Source organism: Protomyctophum parallelum, assembly GCF_964188405.1.
Source record: "Protomyctophum parallelum genome assembly, chromosome: 18".
Lineage (NCBI taxonomy): Eukaryota > Metazoa > Chordata > Actinopteri > Myctophiformes > Myctophidae > Protomyctophum > Protomyctophum parallelum.
The window spans coordinates 27330922-27352769 of NC_139716.1; the positions used below are offsets into that span (position 1 = coordinate 27330922).

The window sequence follows — 21848 nt, forward strand, 5'->3', positions numbered from 1 at the left end:
AGGGGGAATCAATCGTATGGCGCCGTGTGGGTAGTGCAACATGCCATGACCACAGGGGCTTGCCCCCAATAGCCGATCTACAAGCTCACAAGGTCACTGTTTTTAAATAGTAAAAAATACGAAAACGGTTTAAGCATAAAGCCAAAACCACACCAAAGGGTCGGGTTGGGACAAAAAGGTTTTAAGGTGAACCACACCGATGCAACTCATTGAGTTGCAATGAGTTGCATTGGTGTGGTCTACCTTAAAAACCTTTTGTCCCAACCCGACCCTTTGGTGTGGTTTGGGCTTAAGGGGCCCACATGGTCTCGAGGTATATACTGAGAGGCCAGTACCCTCCACCTGAAACGATGTTGTGACAGGGACCCCCAGGAGAGAAGATTTGTTTTAAACCATTTCTAATTGATTCAGAAATCTACAGATCAGCCATTTGTGAGTAGGCCTAGTAAGTATTAAATAGGATTACTGTGGTTAATCCGATTCTGATGCTGTGTTAACACATTTGCTGGGGACCCCCTGGCACCCCCTCAAGGACCATAGGGGTCCCCTCTCCCCACTTTCACATATTACACCAAATCACCATGCCTACATTTTCCTCATTAGTGGCTCTGACCTGATATCAATATTGTAATTACAGTTAATTGGCCTTTCTTTCTGTGCGATTGCAGAGATTCATATGAGACAGACAAAGTTTGCAAATGGACATTGGAATAAAAGTAAAACTTTAATAGTTTAGCTGCATATCATTCAACATATCTTCATAAGATATAAAATTAAGATATAATTTTTTACTGCAATTTGACCCCATGGGCTAGAGTGAACATATTCCCTTATGTTAAAGCCACATTGTGCAATATTTAAAAGACACATTGGATTGTCAAGGTGCTTGTTTTTATGTTGAGTTTGAGACAGTTTTGAGCCTGTGGTAGGTTTATGTTACATGGTGGACCACAATGGAAACAAGCTTTTGTTTTTTGTCCATGTTGATGTTTTCTATTTTTTTTCTATCTATCTATCTATCTATCTATCTATCTATCTATCTATCTATCTATCTATCTATCTATCTATCTATCTATCTATCTATCTATCTATCTATCTATCTATCTATAGGGTATGTATCGCACAATGGGGCTTTAAGCAACCAAATCCACAATAAAATAAGCAATGTAAAGAGAGGTTTCCTCTTAACGTAATGCAACTTGGTGCCTTGAAAAGCCCTTATGCAAAACCAGCCACGCTGTAGAGCATCAGTGCGAGAGTTAAGACATACGTGAAGTACGTGAAATGGACGGTGTTCGGGCCGCCACAAAAGAGACTCTCACACGGTTTAATGGGTGGCCACGGTGGGTATGTGGGGTAATAGGTGGTCATGGGTGGCCACGGTGGGTATGTGGTGGCTGGCCAAGGGTCATGGGTGGTCATGGGTGGTTGTGTAGGACACTGGAAACCCACGTCGGTGTCCATGCCGTCGGACATGAACCTAACGAAGCCTGGCGGGTCAGAGGTGACGTGCATGCTGATCCAGCCCTGGTAGCGCGACACCCGGGCGTAGACTCCCGGGATGTTGGGCAGGGCGCAGCCCTGGCCGAAGCTCACCACCCCGGACTGGACCCAGCGGGGTGGCGTGCCGTTGCTCATCATGCGGCTCACCATCGGCCCGCCAGAGTCTCCCTGAGGAAATGTGAGAGATTCATGATATCGTTTAGCAAAAAACTTTGAGAACCCCTGTCCAAGAACACTAAACATCCTTTTTGTCATACCATCACTAAACACGGGCATATTTACCCAATGTAAAATATTCCATAGAAAATATTTCTCATAAAAATAAATTGAAGTACACCAAGTACAGGCAACTTAAGGTATTCTCTTTAATATTTCATCATGACTTTTTGCAAAAAACTAAAATAAAACATGGGTATCATGGGGGGGCCTTATCATAGGGGGGTGAAATTTGTGAAAAACGTGGGTATTATTTAAAAAATATCCATTACATTTATTTTTTATAATAATTGAGCTGGAAACTTGGTCCACCCATTTCTGGGACATGTGAGAATGGTCCAGTGAAGAAAAACGAAAGCGAGACCATTGTGGGTGTATGGCAAGTTTTCTCTATCACTAAACGGGAGAAATTCACCCTAACATCTGCCTGTAAAAAAATCACACCCGTGTGAAGTGAGGGGCACGCATATCATTATACATCATCTCATGAACAGCTGAATTTATGTGATTGGTTAGCCGTTTTGCTCGCTACATAAATTATGATTTTCCCATCATTGTCAATGGCATTTAATGTTTGCTACAAATTGACGTCATAAGCTATTTGAGGCACATAATGACCTAATTTCTCGTTTCATTGTCAATGGTAAATATGAGACGTGTGGGGACAAAAGCTGTATATAGCTAAAAAAAATAAAAAAAAGATATTGTCAATGGGAATTACATTTTTGTATATGTAGACGATTTGCTCGTCTACATATGACGTAAATGCTCCATTCATTGTATGGCATTTAATGTTTGTGTTAGGACAAGAATCTACACTATAGCTGAACAGGGATGTGGGCAGGGAAACAAACCTACCTTCTATGATGTCACTGAGCATCATTAAGGTACTGAAAGACCCCACCTCAGACAAAAATATAATTTCCCAGGTGAAAATCACCCGTGTTTAGTGTTCTCTATGGTTAATAGTTAAAAAGTGTGGAATTAAAATGCACCGTATGGAAGTTAGATCGGGACAAAAACCAAAAACTTTTATGGATACGATTAAGCATGGTAAACCCGGTTTCTAAACAGGCTATAGACGTCTGTCTGCATGTTTTATAGTGAGTGTCTGCGTGTGTGCGCACGTGTCTTATGGGGCGTCCCCCCACTTCTAAAAGTAGCACTACAACACTGGATAGAAGGATATGATGGACAGAGAAAAAGTATGATCTGTCACCTGACAGGAGTCCTTTCCTCCTTCATTGAGGCCAGCACAAAGCATGTTGTCTGTGAGGTCATAGTAGCTGCATGTACACTGCTGGTTCCCCACGACCGGCACATCGACTTCCTGAAGGTTCTGGGGAGAGGCCAGGGGAACTATAATGGAAGAGAGGAAAAGGGACTCATTTGTCTTAGGCCCGACTCACACCTTTCGATCCAGCATACAACATTGATGCATGCTAGATGTATACAAAGGGTGTGATACATCTTGCCCCAATGCATTTCCAATGGAAGTCACATGTTTTGACACAACATTTGTGTTGTACAGCTTTCGGCTGTGTTTCGACTGCCCCCCACCCCCTCATACAACACAAATGTTGTGTCAAACCATGTGACTCCCATTGGAAATGCATTGTGAGCTTGCATCAGTCAATAAGTCTCATACAACAAGCATACATCAATCTGTTGTGCACGTGTGAGTCAGGCCTTAAGTCTGTTACAAGTAAGAGTCATTCAGACTTCAAAATGTACTTGAGCAAGTACAAAAGTATTGGCATAAAAATGTACCGTAAAGTACCAAAATTAAAAGTAATCATTGTACAGAATATCCCATTTCAAGTTTTCAAAGATCAAAATAGCAGATCTACATGCTCACAATGCGTCGCATCGCGAGGCAGTGTGAGCTTATAGATTGGCCGTTTCCAAATGGCCGAAATCCACAAAGTAACTAGTAACTAAAGCTTTCAAATACATGTAGTGGAGTAAAAGTACAATATTTGGATCCTAGAAGTAAAAGTATTGGAAATACTAAGTAAACTACAAATACCTCAAAATTGTACTTACAGTAAGTAGGCTACATTATTTAGTCCGATAACATAATATGTTGTTGCATACCTGTATGTCATGCCATTGATTGATTGATTGAAATATTTATTAACAGTTTGCAGAATTACAGTACATTTCAAAGATTGTTTAATTGTGAGTGGACGACCCAATAAAGCATTACACTTGTTTACAAGAGGGTCCACCTTGTTCAAATCATCAAAACATTTAGAGACGTAGAAATAGACACTTCTATCACTGCGTGAAAAGAGGCGTTAACGGGCAATTATGGGCACTGTATTTTCCACATAAACCTCAAGTTTAGCGGGCATATACAGTTAATATACGGTAATATACAGGTGTGATGGTACAATTCAGGAGTTTACCGGAGTTTGTTCGAAAGTTTAACAGGAGTTTCCTGTAATATACACATCCGTATTCCATGCTTTTTGCGCAGTGTAGCCAAAAAGAACAGAACAGAAATTCATCATAACGGAGGTAAAAAAAGGGAAAAGAAACATATACAATGGGGGGGGGGGAAGGGGTGGGTGGTGGTGGGGGATTCAGATTTTTACGGGGGCCAGTCAAGGGATTTGCATGTCTTAATGACTGTTGGTAGGGCGTTCCACATTTTGGTGGCATAGGAGCTAAAATAATTTAGTCCCTTGTTTGTGCCGAATCTGGGTTGCACGGTTTGTTGCACTCCCTCTGGTGTTGTGGGTGTGACTTGGTTAACATTAAGGTAGTATTTAGACAGGTACATTGGTATCTTGGTGGTGTATCGAATCCCATTGCAAGATGCTGTACTCTGTCATCGACCCTAAGCCTTTCCAGCCTGTCAAAGTGGGCAGGGGTGAGGTGGGTTCGGGGGGTGAGGCCAAGTAGGAGCCTGACCAGTTTGTTTTGAGAAGTCTGGAGGCTTGTTTTAAGGGCCTTTGAGGTGTTGTGGTACCATGAGGTGCATGTATAGTCAAAGAGCCCTTGTAGGAGGGCTCCTGTTAGGGTCTTCAAGGTGTTTTTGTTGACCAGTGAGGAGATCCTGTAAAGGAATCTTGTTCTTTGGTTGTCTTTTTTTATTACGTTGCGGTGGCCATTTTATCACCGGAAATATTAGCCTCCAGGATGGAACCTAGGTAGGTAATTTTCGTGTGATAATACCCACTCTAACCAAGAAGCCATCTGCCTTGCTGAGATTACTATTTGATCCAAAGAGAATGGATTCAGTTTTTCCCAGGTGTAAAGATAGTTTATCAGCCGAGTTCAGAGCTGAGGGCTGTTTCAACCTGCAGTTTGTTCCTGTCCGAGACTAGCAGTGCTGAGTCATCTGCGAACAGAAACAAGTTGCAGTCACAAGCTGATGTCATGTCGTTTACATATATTAGGAACAGTAAAGGCAGAATGCTTCCTTGTGGAACACCACAGCTCACTGGGAGGGGGGGGGGGGGGGGGCAGTGTTCCGTTCACCTCCACCATCTGTTCTCTCCCCTCCAGGTAGGATTGCATCCAGCTCACTGATGTGCTATCAAAACCAATTGCTTTTAGTTTGTTAACCAGTATGGAGTGGTTCACTGTGTCAAAAGCCTTTTAGAGGTCCAGCTGACCATGCCACAGCATTTGCCAGCATCCACCTCGTGTTTGATGTGGTCGCTCAAATAGAGGAGGCATGTGTCAGTGGAGTGGGATGTTCTGAACCCAGATTGGAACTCGTACATTAATTTATTTGTGGCAAGATACTTTTCAACCTGTTCATAGACTATTTTTTCCATCACTTTCGAGATGGAGTTTAGAATAGAAATAGGGCGGTAGTCTAATTTACTCCCTTTCTTGTGCAAGGGGGTTACTTTGGCCAGTTTGAAATATTGGGGGACCTGTCCCTGTTTGATGGAGAGGTTTACTATGTGGGTGATGATTAGAGCTATAGAGATGGCCAAGTCTCTGAGAAATTTGGAGGGAATATTGTCATGGCCAGTGGCCTTGTGGGGTTGGAGGGCACTCAATTTCTTAAGTACCTCATCAGTTGTTACCATAACTAGTTTAAAATCGTCTTTACAAACACCTGGTTTCTGTAGAAGGTTTTAATGTGCTCTACACCAAAGAGCCCAGAGTGGGAGGGCAGTTTGTTAACCAGAGTTGTTGCTAAGTTTGTAAAGAAGATGTTCAAGTAGTTGGCCACATCAAGCTTGTCAGTGATGAGAGTGTCGTTCGATTTGATGTTTATGTTTGAAAACCTGGTTTTCAGTTTCTGACCGCAGCCTAGTTGGTTGTTGAGTAGCTTCCAGAGCTCCCGAGGATTGTTTTCGTTTTCCTCAGCTTTATCATTGATAAAGTTTCTTTTAGCTGATTTGGTCATGGCAGTAACAATATTTCTTAGCTTGTTTCGTTGGGTTTTTATGTTGTATGCATAATATTATGCTTTGCTGGTTAAGACTCACCCGTGGCTTCCGAGTCCTGACATGGAGCTGCCGGTTAAAACTCACCCATGACTTTCCTGTGAGGTTAGGGTTAGGTTTCGGGTTTTGGGTAGGGTGTCTGTCGGACTAATGTGTTTTGGACTAATGCCTGTCGGACTGTTAGTGCGTTGGACTAAACACATGCATGCACCGCCTTATTACTCACCACCACTACCTTCCGTCCCCCAGCCAGTCACCCAGCTCATAGTTCCACTGTAGAAGGTGCTGTTCGTCGCGGCCAGACAGACCGGGCGGATGTACGGCGTGAAGGTGACGGGGTGGGAGAGCCTCAGCAGAGCCATGTCGTTGTCATGCGTCATTATCTGGCCGTACTGAGGATGGTTGATGATCTGCACCACTGTGCGGTTCACCTCATTGGGGTTCATCGACTCCTGGGACTGGCGGCCCAAGAAGATGGTATAGTTGTCATTGGGATCAGGGCTGCAAGAGAGTGTGTGGAGGAGGGGGTAACAATGAATGATGATGATGATATGATGATATGCACATACATAAAGTGAGTGGTAAATTGAGTGGTAAATCGAGTTTATAGGCGTAGATAATACTATAGACGCCTTAACAGACGACGTCACACTGATAAGCAACAGCATGCGCACGCATCACGGCAGCAGAAGAACACCACCTCTCATAAGATGCAATGGAAAAGTTCTAACTGCACTCACATATAAAAAATGCCCCATCAAACTTTCAGATGCTGTTGTTATCCCAGTGTGGAGGAAGAATGATTAGGATTTTTATTGTGATCTCTCGCCCTTGAAATATATAATCCATTGTTTTCTGTTGTGTTTGAACAATAATAGCAATTCAAAACAGTTGTCCTCAAAACCACACCTTCAGTCGCTGTCAATGGGAGGTGCGCTCATGATCACGGCAGCAGAGCCTATTTGTGCACGGCTGCACACACACCTGCAGCCCATCAAGTATAATTTATGCTTTGTCCCGCAATGGTGTCGCGCACGCAGATCTCTACGCTCACAACAGTTGCATCTGCGATGCGATGTGAGCTTGTATATCAGCTGTTCTCTGTTCTCTGCAATATTGTTGGGCTTTGAAGTATAAATGTCTCCTAGGGTGCACCTCACTAGCCTCACAAGAGGAGGTTGAATGGACTGAAACCAGAGCTCCCCAAAACAACAGGTTTGGAGATCTGTTGGGAATTGATTACATGAAACAGTCACCCGTGCGCCCAGTCCCAATGTTTGTAAACAATTAATTGGTCTATAGAACTTTTCTGTTTGGATGTATGGGCTGTCAAGGCCAGAAAGTAGTTTTTTGCCACTTCCTGGTATGATGATGATTTCACACACGCACATGCAAAACGCACACAACCCTTTAGGTATATGAACACTGATAGTGATGTGGACTAGGGATCGTTTTTTTTCTTGGGGATTATTCTATACATTTGCGACAAAATTATTAACAAAAATATTGCCTTGTGAGCTTGTAAATCAGCAATTTTCAAAAATGTTGGACCTTTTTACTTTAATGACAAGAAAACAAGGATTTATTATAAATCATTTCAATTAATTAAATTATGTCTCACTTTGGGAAGCAGTGGGCAGCGGACAGCACCCATTCACTGTTGATGAGGGAACCTCCACAGAAATGACCGTAGGAAGGCATCTGTATGCTGACCTGCCATGGCCAGCTGCCAGGCGGCGCGGTCTGCCCTCCGACGATCTTCTGGTTCATGGGAGCCTGGCCGCACACTTAACAAAACAACACACTCATCATGTGTACTGAAGATGATGATTATTACTTCTACTAGTTTGGGATGGGACCGGTTAAATAACCGCTCACAATAACCATACCGCGAGAAGATTTAAATGTATGGTGAAATTGTCCTCCATCACATACTAGGATTAATTAGTTGCAAAGTTGAGCTGCAAATTTAATTCGGTACCAATTCAATACCACTTAAATGCTCTACTAAATATACAGAGCACAGCAAGTATTGCAAGTTAGTCATATAAGATTGTTGTACGAGTCTAACATATTATTTTGAAAGTACATTGCTATATAAATAAATACTGTATACTTGATATCTTTCTTGTATCTTACCATGAGTGCATATCATTACTGTCAAGTAGAAACACATATCTCCATATTTCATGATTTTTCATCAATTCATCCCTATGTTAGACTTTGCGGTGTGATCGAGTGTCGCAAAAAGTAGCAAAAAGAGATGTTATGCATTGTGCAGCTTTGTCAATCTGCTATTATATATATATATATATATATATATATATATACATACATATATATACATATTAGGGCCGGGACTTTAACGCGTTAATCGAGATTAATTAACTACGTTTCTCACTGGGCGCTTTTCTATAGTGCTGAATTGGCTGCGGCACACCTACTCTACACTCTGCTCCATATTAGAGCGAGGCTACTAGGCTAGCAGCAGCAGCAGTACACTCTACAGGCTACAGCTCCGTCAGAAGCCCAAACCCAAATTAATCGAATGAAGAAGCCGCTTATATCGCTTTTGCTCCATGGATGGGACATTTAGATGTAAAAGCTATCGGATGGACGCGTGGATAGCGGCATGGCTGTGTGCAATGAGAGGGAAAGGATCCATATATGACCAACGTTAGCTTCCATGCTAGCTGCTTCAGTTTAACATGTCTCACAGGACACTGGAGACGCACAGTGTGGGAATTCCGTGGTCAGACAATGGTCTGCCCCAACCTAGCCATGTGAAATGTTTCCCCATAATAAAGTTGTTTTTATTTGTTTTCTCATGCCCAGCCTAAAGCACATTTGAGTATACACACTGAAGACACTTTATATAGGCACTTGCTGCCTATCACCTGCCTATATATCACTGTTGGTATAAAAAGGTTGTATTGCAATACCACTCATTTTCAACATTTTTCTATGGAGTTGTGTGCACTGGAAATAATAAAAAGTCCCCCCATTCTGTGTTGCCTAGAACTGGAGGTCTGAAAAAAACAGTAACATTATGAAGTACATTTTTGTGTCACTGAGATGTACTTCATAATGTTACAGATTTTGTTTCAGACCACCAGTTCTAGGCAACACAGTAAAAACCCTATTTTTGTCAGTGCCTTACCCCTTCTTTGCCCTTTTTACTATTTTGAAAAACATGTTTGAATAGTTCAAATAGATGATATACAGCTACAAGCTCAGAACGAGTTGATCGTAGTTTAGGGACAAAAAAAGGGCCCCAAGGGCTAAAACGATAACACACAAAAAGTCCTGGGGACTTGTTTCCATCGTGGTCCGTTGTAACCCTAGAACACTAAACATCCTTTTTGTCACACCATCACTAAACTCAGGTATATTTTACCCAATGTTAAAACAAAACAAAACACGGGTGAAATTCACCTGAACACCTGCCTGTGAAAAATAAACAGGGATGTGGGCAGGGAAACAAACCTACGTTCTATGATGTCACTGAGCATCATGGTGGTACTGAAAGACCCACCCACCTCAGAAAATATAATGTGTGCAAAAAAGAAAATCTAAAATATGCCACCGACAAGGCACAGACACATTTGTCCGTGTACGGGCAAATCGATGACCCCTGGTTACTTTCCAGAAGAAGAAAAATGCCTTTTGTGACGCATTCTTCTTTTGCACAACACTGTCATGCGATAAACTAATACATGGAAACCTGGATGCTTACCAGACGCAGACAGTTGTTGTTCAGAGTAACAGCCTGAAATTCAAAGCAAAGAAAGACATTCGTAAGGAAGTCTCATCAGTACACAGCACAGATTAATATGGAGCATTTCCGTGCAGCATATACTGTACAATTATGTCGCTGCGTTCACTCGGGCAGATGCAAAGGCTATTCATTTTCAATGGAAGCCAGCGACATGAAGATACAAAGATACAAACAAGTTGCGCTGGTTTCAACTTCAGATACGACGATACAAAGCTACAAATACGCTGTGTACTGTATAGGTTTGCATGTTTGTATATTTTGCATCTGCCAGCTGTGAACGCAGCATCATGCATGTACTTTAATTTGCATTCGTGAGTGAGTGACACTGATGGCACAATACATACAATATACTATACACATTCTACACATGTATGCACACACACACACACACACACACACACACACACACGCATGCACGCACACACACACACACACACACACACACACACACACACACACACACACACACACACACACACACACACACACACACACACACACACACACACACACACACGCGCACACACACACACAGTTCAAATGTACAGCCAACACAATAAGTATTACATATTTACATGGAAGTTCAAACAGAAGACACTAATGGTTTACACATACTTTACAGCAGAATCAGTAGTTCATACTGATTAGTACACACACCAGAGAGGACGAAGAAAACAAAGTTACCTTTTTAGAACAACATTGAAAAGAATTAAGAAAAGACACCTCAGCTTTACCTTGGAACAGCAGGGCGACCAACAGGCATAGCCTATGGAGGGCCATGTTTGCTTTGTGTTGGCTGCAGGTGGTCATCACCCTTAAATATAACTCTTTCTGCTTAACTCCGCCCACACACCTGCACCTTGCATCCTTTACCCTCCATTCGGACACTTGGTCACTCCCTCAATCCATCAAAAGTCATTCTCAAGACATTCACTTCCATAGCTATGTCTATATTAACACCTACTGTACCGTATACTACAGTATAGGCTTCTATTTAAGGATGCCCCCCAACTTAATTGGAAATATTTTCTTTCACATCAGGACAATGATCATTAGGCCATTAGATCGTTTAACGTCTGGGAGATAGTAGGGTTATAATTGTTTAAACTTTAAACAATAACCCAACCATCTCCCAGACTCCTCCCTCAGTCAGTGTTCAGAGTTTGAATGGATGTAGAATAATGTGCAAGATGTAATTTGTATGTGATGGAAATGTATTTAATTTACCATTTCCTCTCTCTCACACTTAAGCCAGTGTGCCAGTGATTACCCTCCCCTGTGCCAATGTTGGCCTTTCCTGACCGGTAGAACTGGTTTCATGTGTTTTGTACACAAATGGCAGTGTCAGCGTGAGAACAGACATAATTATCAAGTTCACATAATGATTGTATTACTATTGGGCTCATTTGACATATATCATATGTCATGCAAAACAAAGACATATTTCCCTCTCTCATCATGTGCTGCAAAAGAATGTTAAGTGCATTACATGGCGTGATGCATATCAGAGCGCCTTCATGTTGGACTTAATTTTACTGAAAGTCATGGGAGTGGTTGGACAGAGGTTGCATACAATGCATACAATTTTAAGCCAGGTGATCAGTACAAATTGGTCACTGGATTAATTATAAGACGGGTGTTGGGAGGAGGCGAGTTAATTATTCAGAATCTCAACAAAAGACATGAAAGAAACAGAGGGGGAATCAATCGTATGGGGCCGTGTGGTGTGGGTAGGGCAACATGTCATGACCACAGGGGCTTGCCCCAGATCTACAAGCTCACAAGGTCACTATTTTTAAATAGTAAAAAATGCCAAAAAGGTTTAAGCATGAAGCCCAAACCACACCAAAGGGTCGGGTCGGGACAAAACGGTTTTATGGTAAACCACACCGATGCAACTCATTGAGTTGCAATGAGTTGCATTGGTGTGGTCTACCCATAGACTGTAAAAGAATATGGACAAAGCGTTCTCTGGGTCTGATATGGACGTAAGATGAAGCCTGTCAGTCCTTGAATTGTAAATCGCCATCTTTCTAGATCCGTTTGGGCCCAGCTGGCCATTGGCTGGCCCAGACAACGAGACGGGACTTCCCCCCTTCTTCTTCGTTGGTTTTTATTTAGACTTGAACGGGGGGTGGCTCACGATCATAGACTGTAACGGTAGCCACGCCCCTCAGAACATACTCGACTTTATGGTCATTTTTTTAATAAATGGGACCATAATCTTCCAAAAAGAATATTATGACATGAGAAATGAGACTTTAAACTAGTGACTGGAAGCAGAAAGTATTCATGACCATGTTTATTAAGGTAATACAGTCTAGGTGAAGTTGGGCCCAAATACATGGACCTCTATGGAGATATGGGGTTTTTTGGGCCCAATGACAGCGCCACAACAGGCCATTATATGAACTTTCAGAAAGTCCGATTTCCTTAGTGGCTTCACAAAATATCTGTCTGATTGCCCCCCTGGGTCTACCTTAAAAACCTTTTGTCCCAACCCGACCCTTTGGTGTGGTTTGGGCTTAAGGGGCCCACATGGTCTCGAGGTATATACTGAGAGGCCAGTACCCTCCACCTGAAACGATGTTGTGCCAGGGACCCCCAGGAGAGAAGATTTGTTTTAAACCATTTCTAATTGATTCAGAAATCTACAGATCAGCCATTTTTAAGTAGACCTGGTAAGTATTAAATACTAGGATTACTGTGGTTAATCCGATTCTGATGCTGTGTTAACACATTTGCTGCAGGGGACCCCTGGAACCCCCTCAAGGACCATAGGGGTCCCCGGTCCCCACTTTAACATTATTACACCAAATCACCATGCCTACATTAGTGGCTCTGACCTGATATCAATATTGTAATTACAGTTAATTGACCTTTCTTTCTGTGCGATTGCAGAGATTCATATGAGACAGACAAAGTTTGCAAATGGACATTGGAATAAAAGTAAAACTTTAATAGTTTAGCTGCATATCATTCAACATATCTTCATAAGAAATTAAGATTTTATTTTTACTTATAGTAGTTGCAATTTGACCCCCAGGGCTAGAGTGAACATATTCCCTTATGTTAAAGCCACATTGTGCAATATTTAATAGACACATTGTATTGTCAAGGTGCTTGTTTTTATGTTGAGTTTGAGACCGTTTTGAGCCTGTGGTAGGTTTTATTTTACATGGTGGACCACAATGGAAACAAGCTTTTGCTTTTTTTTGTGTATAGTCCATGTTGATGTTTTCTAAATAGATTTATATATTTTTTAAACTGCCAATCCAATAAAGTTATCTATCTATCTATCTATCTATCTATCTATCTATCTATCTATCTATCTATCTATCTATCTATCTATCTATCTATCTATCTATCTATCTATCTATCTATCTATCTATCTATCTATCTATAGGCTATGTATTGCACAATGGGGCTTTAAGCAACCAAATCCACACAATAAAATAAGCAATGTAAAGAGAGGTTTCCCCTATGGCCAACGTAACTTAACGTAATGCAACTTGGTGCCTTGAAAAGCCCTTATGCAAAACCAGCCACGCTGTAGAGCATCAGTGCGAGAGTTAAGACATACATGAAGTACGTGAAATGGACGGTGTTCGGGCCGCCACAAAAGAGACTCTCACAGGGTTTAATGGGTGGTGGTGGGCGCGTGGTCCACCCCGGTGGGTATACGGGGTCATGGGTGGTCATGGGTGGCCACGGTGGGTATGTGGTGGCTGGCCCCGGGGATGGTTCAGGGGGTGGGTATGTGGTGGCTGGCCCCGGGGATGGTTCAGGATCATGGGTGGTCATGGGTGGTTGTGTAGGACACTGGAAACCCACGTCGTTGTCCATGCCGTCGGACATGAACCTAACGAAGCCTGGCGGGTCAGAGGTGACGTGCATGCTGACCCAGCCCTGGTAGCGCGACACCCGGGCGTAGACTCCCGGGATGTTGGGCAGGGCACAGCCCCGGCCGAAGCTCACCACCCCGGACTGGACCCAGCGGGGTGGCGTGCCGTTGCTCATCATGCGGCTCACCATCGGCCCGCCAGAGTCTCCCTGAGGAAATGAGAGATTCATGATGTCGTTTATAATAAGTTATACGCTTTTCTTCCCTTTGTCTCCTTACCCCCTAGATTACTAAACATCCTTTTTGTAAGACGCGCGAATGCGGGAAGCGAACGCAGCTCGTAAATTGCAATAACAACAATTAGAATAAATGACGTACTTTTTTAAGTTATTTTTAAGTTCTCCGTTTTTTTTTTTATGTTACGACTTTTTTTAAGTTACGTTTTTTTAAGTTAAGTTTGTGTGTGTGTGTGTGTGTATTTGTTTTGGTTTTCTTGTGTGTGATACAGCTGCGCCCTCTGGTGGCGGGCCGGTGGTGTTTCAGCGTGACACACACAGACAGACAGGCAGACAGTTTAGGCCAGCTTCTATAGACCGATTCCGTAGCAGTTTCATGGTCGCAGCCTACGTATTTCCTGTAGGCGGAGCCGACATAGCTGCGGGGTTTAAACCCTCACCAGGCGCACCTCTTCTACTATAGTGAACGGCAGAGTGACTGATGTTTAGTCTGCCTCAAACGTTACTCTTTTACCACCTTTTTACTAACACTAACATTATAAATATGCCCAGAACATCGTGATGAACCCGTGTAGTTTATGACTGCTCCAACAGTAGTGGCAACATAAAAAATTTAAATAAAACGGAATGTCAAAATATCCACTCTGAGACCAGAGCCATTGAGACGAAGCAGTGAAAGGTCCTGAAAGATACATAACGTCAGTCTTACCCAATACCCAATCTTTCTGTTTTATGAACACAAGGCTGCTGTACTTTATACCTCATACTTTAAATGCTTAGTATGAGGTATAAAATACAGCAGCCTTGTGTTGAGGCAGACTAAACATCAGTCACAATGCCGTTCACTATAGTAGAAGAGGTGCGCCTGGTGAGGATTTAAACCCCGCAGCTACGTCGAGTCCGCCTACAGGAAATACGTAAGCTGCGACCATGAGACCCGCTACGGAATCGGTCTATAGTTAGTGCTCACTGCATTCGCAACTAAACACTGGTATATTTTAACCAATGTAAAATATTCCATGAAAAATATTTCTCATAAAATAAATTAAGTACACCAATACTTGTTATCTTGAGGTAGGCCTACTCTCTTTAATATTTCATCATGACTTGTAAAAAAAAGAAAGTTTAGTGTTTAGTGTTCTCTATGGTTAAATAGTTAAAAAGTGTGGAATTAAAATGCACCTTATGGAAGTTAGATCGGGACAAAACTCTGCTCATATATGAAGCGTTATGATTAAATGAAACATCTTTGCAGATACAATGGGGTGCCAGAGAGAGAGAGAGAGAGAGAGAGAGAGAAGCAGGGGTGTAGTGGGGGGACGGGACGTGTAGGAGCGACGTACCCCCCACCTCTCTCACGCCTAAAATTATTTTAGGACAAAAATATGTTTTTTTACTTGTATTTACTTTTATGGATACGATTAAGCATGGTAAACCCGGTTTCTAAACAGGCTATAGACGTCTGCATGTCTTATAGTGAGTGTCTGCGTGTGTTGCGCACGTGCAAATGCACGTGCATGTGTGCGCGCACATGTCCCCCCACTTCTAAAAGTAGCACTACAACACTGGATAGAAGGATATGATGGACAGAGAAAAAGTATGATCTGTCACCTGACAGGAGTCCTTTCCTCCTTCATTGAGGCCAGCACAAATCATGTTGTCTGTGATGTCATAGTAGCTGCATGTACACTGCTGGTTCCCCACGACCGGCACATCGACTTCCTGAAGGTTCTGGGGAGAGGCCAGTGGAACTATAATGGAAGAGAGGAAAAGGGACTCATTTGTCTTAGTCTGTTACAAGTAAGAGTAATTCAGAATTCAAAATGTACTTGAGCAAAAGTACAAAAGCATTGGCATCAACCGTAAAGTACCAAAATTAAATGTAATCATTATACAGAATGTCCCATTTCAAGTTTTCAACCTCACAATGCGTCGCATCTCGAGGCAGTGTGAGCTTATAGACTGGCCGTTTCCAAATGACCGAAATCCACAAAGTAACTAGTAACTAAAGCTTTCAAATACATGTAGTGGTGTCCGACGCGCGTTCATGCCTCGCCTGATGCTCCGAAACACCACTGTTCTATTTTCCAGGCGTTGCCGTGCGGCAAAGGCTGTGCCGCGTCGCTGAGCACCCGGTGTGTGTTGGGCTTAAGACTCACCAGTGGCTTTCCTGTGAGGTAAGGGTTAGGTTTCGGGTTTTGGGTATAGGGTCACGGGTGTCACTAATGTGGACCAAACACATGCATGCACCCGCCTTATTATTACTCACCACCACTACCTTCCGTCCCCCAGCCAGTCACCCAGCTCATAGTTCCACTGTAGAAGGTGCTGTTCGTCGCCGCCAGACAGACCGGGCGGATGTACGGCGTGAAGGTGACGGGGTGGGAGAGCCTCAGCAGAGCCATGTCGTTGTCATGCGACATCTGGCCGTACTGAGGATGGTTGATGATCTGCACCACCGTGCGGTTCACCTCATTGGGGTTCATCAATTCTTGGGACTGGCGGCCCAAGAAGATGATATAGTCCTCATTGGGATCAATGCTGCAAGAGAGTGTGTGGAGGAGGGGGTAACAATGAATGATATGAGGTATGCACATACATAAAGTGAGTGGTAAATCGAGTGGCAAAGTGAGTTTATAAGCGTTTAATGCAATTATCTGTTTGGATGTATGGGGCCGGGCTGTCAAGGCCAGAAAGGGCATGATGATGATGATTTCACACACGCACATGCAAAACGCACACAACCCTTTAGGTATATGAACACTGATAGTGATGTGGACTAGGGATTCAACTATCATTTTCTTCCTTGGAGATTATTCTATACATTTGCAATTAATTTAACTAAAATATTGTGATAGCACGTCACATCGCAATGCCGTGTGAGCTTGTAAATCAGCAATTTTCCAAAATGTTGGACCTTTTTACTTTAATGACGTGCAAAAAACAAGGATGTATTATTAATCATTTCAATTCATTAAATGATCGATAATGCAATGCAATACATATGTCTCACTTTTGGAAGCAGTGGGCAGCGGACAGCACCCATTCACTGTTGATGAGGGATCCTCCGCAGAAATGACCGTAGTAAGGCATCTGTATGCTGACCTGCCATGGCCAGCTGCCAGGCGGCGCGGTCTCCCCTCCGACGATCTTCTGGTTCATGGGAGCCTGGCCGCACACTTAACAAAACAATAATCATCATCTTCAGTACACAGGATTTGTGTTATTACTTCTACTATAGTTTGGGAGTGGACCATAATCGTTATTATCATTTATCGCGATTAAATTGCTCACAATAATCATACTGCGAGAAGATTGAAATGTATGGTGAAATTGTCCTCCATCACATACTAGGATTAATTAGCTTTTGCTGAGCTGCAAATTCAGTACCAATTCAATACCACTTAAATGCTCTATACTTGATCAAACAGAGCACATTTGCTACACTCTTTTCTTTTCACTCACGCAAATCGATTCACCAAAAATTGAATATCTTGAAGCCCACCTTGTATGCTTGTAGTTTGGGGGGAAACGTTCCTCCCAGAATAGGGATGCTGGGCATCATCACTGAGCATCATGGAGGTACAGAAAGACCCACCCACCTCAGAAAATAATCACCATTATAATGGTGTGCAAAAAAGAAAATCTAAAATATGCCACCAACAAGTCTTTGTCACAATCACATTTGTCCGTGTACGGGCAAATCGATGAGCCCTGGTTACTTTCCAGAAAACAATTGCCTTTTGTGATGCGTTCTTCTTTTGCACAACACTGTCATGCGATACACTTATGGAAACGCTTGCCTGACGAGATGATGAGCTCTTTAGGTAAATAAGCAGTTATTTTACATACCTTAATTTGCCTAGAGGAAGTGAGAAATTGAATGAGTTTAAATTTAAACAGTGCTGCTAATCATGGATGCTTGCCAGACACAGATTTTGATGCCTGTTGTGAGTAACAGCCTGAAATTAAAGACAAACGGTGCAGATAAACCTGGATGCTTACCAGATGCAGACAGTTCTTGTGCAGAGTAACAGCCTGAAATTTAAAGCAAAGAAAGACATTTGTAAGGAAGTCTCATGTCTCATCAGTAGGCTACACAGCATAGTTTAATATGGAGCATTTCCGTGCAGCATACAGTGTGTCATGCTGCGTTCACACAGGCAGATGCAAAGGCTATTTATTTTCAATGGAAGCCAGCGACATGAATATACAAAGATACATCCGACGTTTGTAGCTGCTGCAAAATCTACAACGGCTACAAAGCTATATAGGTTTGTGTCTTTTGCATCTGCCAGCTGTGAACACAGTATCATACATGTACTTTAATGCATTTTCATTCATGTGTGAGTGACACTGGACTTTTGGAGAATAAAATTTAACAAAACAAAAAAGACACATCAACTCTTAATTAGACCAAATGCATTTGAAGAATATTAATTCCACATTAATTATAACTGTGACATTTAATTGCAACAGGAAACAACCAGAAACCAAAAAAGTATTGTGAATCTCTTTCATCTACTTTGTTGTTTAATTCAATTCAGTTGGGGGTCTGGGCCTAAGACAAATAATGTACAAAAGCCATTGCAGGCTAGTACAAACAACTAGGAAACATTTATATTCTGCCAAATCAATGCAGCTCACAATAATGTGGTGCCATAGAGCGTCGCAGCCCCGCCCCCTTTCATGACGACGCCAGGTCCAGGAAATAATTCCCAATGCATTTTCCCCATAGACATTTCAAAAAGTATTTATTTAAAGACGTTTTAAGCGTCGTACGAAGCCAACTCGGGTCGTGACAAATCATGACAACAAACACAATATGTTGGACCAAACAAATAATTACAAAGAAGAAAATCAAGAACAAAAGTGTTCTTTCTAATTATTTGTTCGGCCCAAAACATTGTGTTTATTGTCATGATTTGTCACGACAAGAGTTGGCTTTGTAAACGTCTTTAAATAAATACTTTTTGAAAGGTCTATAAGGAAAATGAACGGGAAATTATTTTCCGGGTCTCTCGATGGGGCGGGACTGCAACGTTCTATTGATCATTGGTACAATACATACAATATAATATACACATTCTACACATGTATGTGTACACACACACACACACACACACACACACACACACACACACACACACACACACACACACACACACACGTGTGTGTCTGTCTGTCTGTATAGTGTTCAAAGGGGGAGGAGCTTGAGGCAGCGAATGGAACCGCATTTCTGGAGAGTTGAAAACCTTGTGTGTGTGTGTGTGTGTGTGTGTGTGTGTGTGGCTAAGGCTGTCCCCGAACATTCGGGGTTCGAAACTTCGCTCGTTAGGGTTGGTACTCGAATCTTAATTAATGGGCTTGAACCATTCGTTTTTTTATTTATTTTTTATTATTATTTTCCCCCCTTTTTGAACTTACATGTTACATGTTTAGATGTTATTAATAATCAGTGGGGCACACAACCGATGCGCCAGTGCGCATATGTCGTCAAAATGTTTTCTGCGCGTAGATCAAAGGCATGCAAGGCGCATTTGCAACAGCTGAGACAGCTATGTAGAGAAATCTGACATTCTGACACAATCTATACATTAACGACATGAGTTCCGCCTGTCACTGCAAATTGTTCCTGTTTGCAGACGACTCAGCACTCCTGATATCGGGAGAAGACAAAACGCAGGTGGAGGAGGCACTCAGTTCAGAACTCGCCAAAATCCGAACTTGGCTTACTGATAACAAACTTTCATTGCATCTTGGTAAAACAGAATCCATTCTTTTTCGGTCTAACCATTCCCTCAGTAGGGTAAATGTAGATGATTTCAAGGTCAGAGTCGATGACATATTGATCTCTAGCAAAGAATAGGTTACATATCTGGGCTGCATCCTGGACAATAAACTGACAGGTGAGGGCATGGCAACAAGAGCGATCATGAGAGTAAATCAAAGCACAAGATTCTTGGGGAGAATCTCCTCCTTCGTTAACAAGAAAGCTCTCAGGACATTAGCTGGAGCTCTTATTCAGCCCTTGTTTGACTATGCTTGCACCTCCTGGTTCTCTAGAATCTCAATGACACAATAAACTAAGCTCCAGACCTCCCAAAACAAACTAATACGACTTATTTTAGGCCTAGGGCCCATGACCCACCTGTTTGCAACACATTTTGATAACATAGGTTGGCTCCGGGTAAGAAGACAGAGTCAAGCAATTGAAAATGGGACTGACTTTCAAAATTGTAAATGCAGATCTGCCCTCCATGCCATCAGTGCCCATTTACTTAACTGATTACCTAAAAAAGGTGAGCAACTCCAACAGCCACAACACTAGAGGGAGTGTGAATAATGATCTGGTGCCACCAATCTTTAGAACAAATATGGGTAAATTCCACAACACTGCCACAACACTGTGGAATGCCTTGCCCCCTTCCCTCAAAACTAGCAAATCACTGGATCACCGGATGGAAACAAGACTGCAAGGTCTTTCTTCGGTGATGTCCTTTTGACCAAATGTGCGTTACTGTACCCAGCTGTACTGTTTTGCATCTTATTGTCTAATAAGATTATCAATCAATCAAAACAGGAAGTCCGTTTCAGTTGTAAACAAGCCACCATGACACTTTCCCAAAGTTACGTGCCCCCCACCCCGCCCCAAATGAATTAGAAACGAATGGTTCGAAGGTTCGCTCAAAATTTCCTGCCGAAGTTCGAGCCCTAAAAACAGGGCTAGGGTACAGCCCCCATGCACCCACACACACACACACACACACATTCAAGTTCTAATGTACAGCCAACACAATAAGTATTTAAAATATACATGGAAGTTCAAACAGAAGACACCAATGGTTTACACATACTTTACACCAGAATCAGTAGTTCATACTGATTAGTACACACACCAGAGAGGACAGAGAAAACAAAGTTACCAGTTTAGAACACAAATTAAAAGAATTAAGAAAAAAATAATAGAAAAGAAACACCTCAGCTTTACCTTGGAACAGCAGGGCGACCAACAGGCATAGCCTATGGAGGGCCATGTTTGCTTTGTGTTGGCTGCAGGTGGTCTTCACCCTTAAATATAACTCTTTCTGCTTAACTCCGCCCACACACCTGCATCTTGCATCCTTTACCCTACATTCGGTCATTCTCTCAGACACTTGGTCTCTCCCTCAATCAATCAACACCCATTCTCAAGACATTCACTTCCATGGCTATGTATAGATTAACACCTACTGTACTGTATACAATAGGCTTCCCTCCCCCCCGCCCCTCCACCAACGTCATTGGAAATATTTTCTTCACAACAGGACAATGATCATTAGGCCATTAGATTGTTTAACGTCTGGGAGATAGTAGGTAGACCCGAAACCCTGCAGAAAAATGCACCTGGGACGTATCCTCAGTAGACATCACTGAGGATACGTCCCAGGTGCATCCATGCGATGTATTTTTAGTTATAGTTATTCTATTTATAGTGACTCATAGGAATAGTCTATGTGACAACCGGGTATAGTCTGGTGACCACTGGAGAGACGGGTGACAGTCGCAATGTAGACGGCACCCGGGTGAGCAGTATGGGTTAGCGCCCCAGCCTGTGAGGAAGCCCAACAATGAAAAGGAATATTCAGGTATGAGTACACAACATCAAGAGGCGTATTTATATACAACAGCATATGGGCAGGTCAACAAGGAACAAGCTCTGTTGCAATGAGGAAAATTAGACACGCTTGATTTTGATCACCAAGGTTTGTTGAGGAAGCCCAACAAACCTCGGTGAGGCCTTTAGGAGGGCCATTTCTAATCCACCACTCCTGAATGATTTACCTGATGCTGGGAGTCTGGTGCTGATGTTGGTA

At 42.6% G+C, this 21848-nt stretch overlaps 2 protein-coding genes across 2 annotated transcripts; both read right to left on the reverse strand.

Moving 5' to 3' along the window:
- Positions 1-1000: 1000 nt before the first annotated feature.
- LOC310875896 (mast cell tryptase-like) lies at positions 1001-10685 on the reverse strand. The gene is made up of 6 exons (XM_083789328.1): positions 10647-10685; positions 9871-9903; positions 7756-7921; positions 6361-6635; positions 2939-3078; positions 1001-1671 (listed from the first exon to the last, which is right to left on the reverse strand). Exons 3-6 carry the CDS (start codon positions 7902-7904, stop codon positions 1219-1221), a joined length of 1017 nt encoding a protein of 338 aa, XP_083645454.1. The 5' UTR covers positions 7905-7921; positions 9871-9903; positions 10647-10685; the 3' UTR covers positions 1001-1218.
- A 2161-nt stretch (positions 10686-12846) lies between these two features.
- Positions 12847-21086, reverse strand: LOC310875894 (mast cell tryptase-like). The gene is made up of 6 exons (XM_083789326.1): positions 20984-21086; positions 17998-18030; positions 17006-17171; positions 16262-16533; positions 15604-15743; positions 12847-13965 (listed from the first exon to the last, which is right to left on the reverse strand). The coding sequence occupies exons 1-6, from the start codon at positions 21027-21029 to the stop codon at positions 13444-13446; spliced, it is 1179 nt and encodes a 392-aa protein (XP_083645452.1). The 5' UTR covers positions 21030-21086; the 3' UTR covers positions 12847-13443.
- Between the last annotated feature and the right edge of the window lie 762 nt (positions 21087-21848).

Bases quoted from the DNA above. Each gene is read 5' to 3' on its own strand.
- LOC310875896 (XM_083789328.1), bottom strand. From the start codon at position 7,904: ATGAACCAGAAGATCGTCGGAGGGCAGACCGCGCCGCCTGGCAGCTGG. The intron at 3,079-6,360 runs GTGAGTAATAAG...CTTCCATTATAG, and splicing joins GGGGACGGAAGGTAGTGGTG to TTCCCCTGGCCTCTCCCCAG. The intron at 1,672-2,938 runs GTGACAGATCAT...ACATTTCCTCAG, and splicing joins GAGGAAAGGACTCCTGTCAG to GGAGACTCTGGCGGGCCGAT.
- LOC310875894 (XM_083789326.1), bottom strand. From the start codon at position 21,029: ATGGCCCTCCATAGGCTATGCCTGTTGGTCGCCCTGCTGTTCCAAG. The intron at 18,031-20,983 runs GTAAAGCTGAGG...TTTAAATTTCAG, and splicing joins GGTCGCCCTGCTGTTCCAAG to GCTGTTACTCTGCACAAGAA. The intron at 15,744-16,261 runs GTGAGTAATAAT...CTTCCATTATAG, and splicing joins GGGGACGGAAGGTAGTGGTG to TTCCACTGGCCTCTCCCCAG.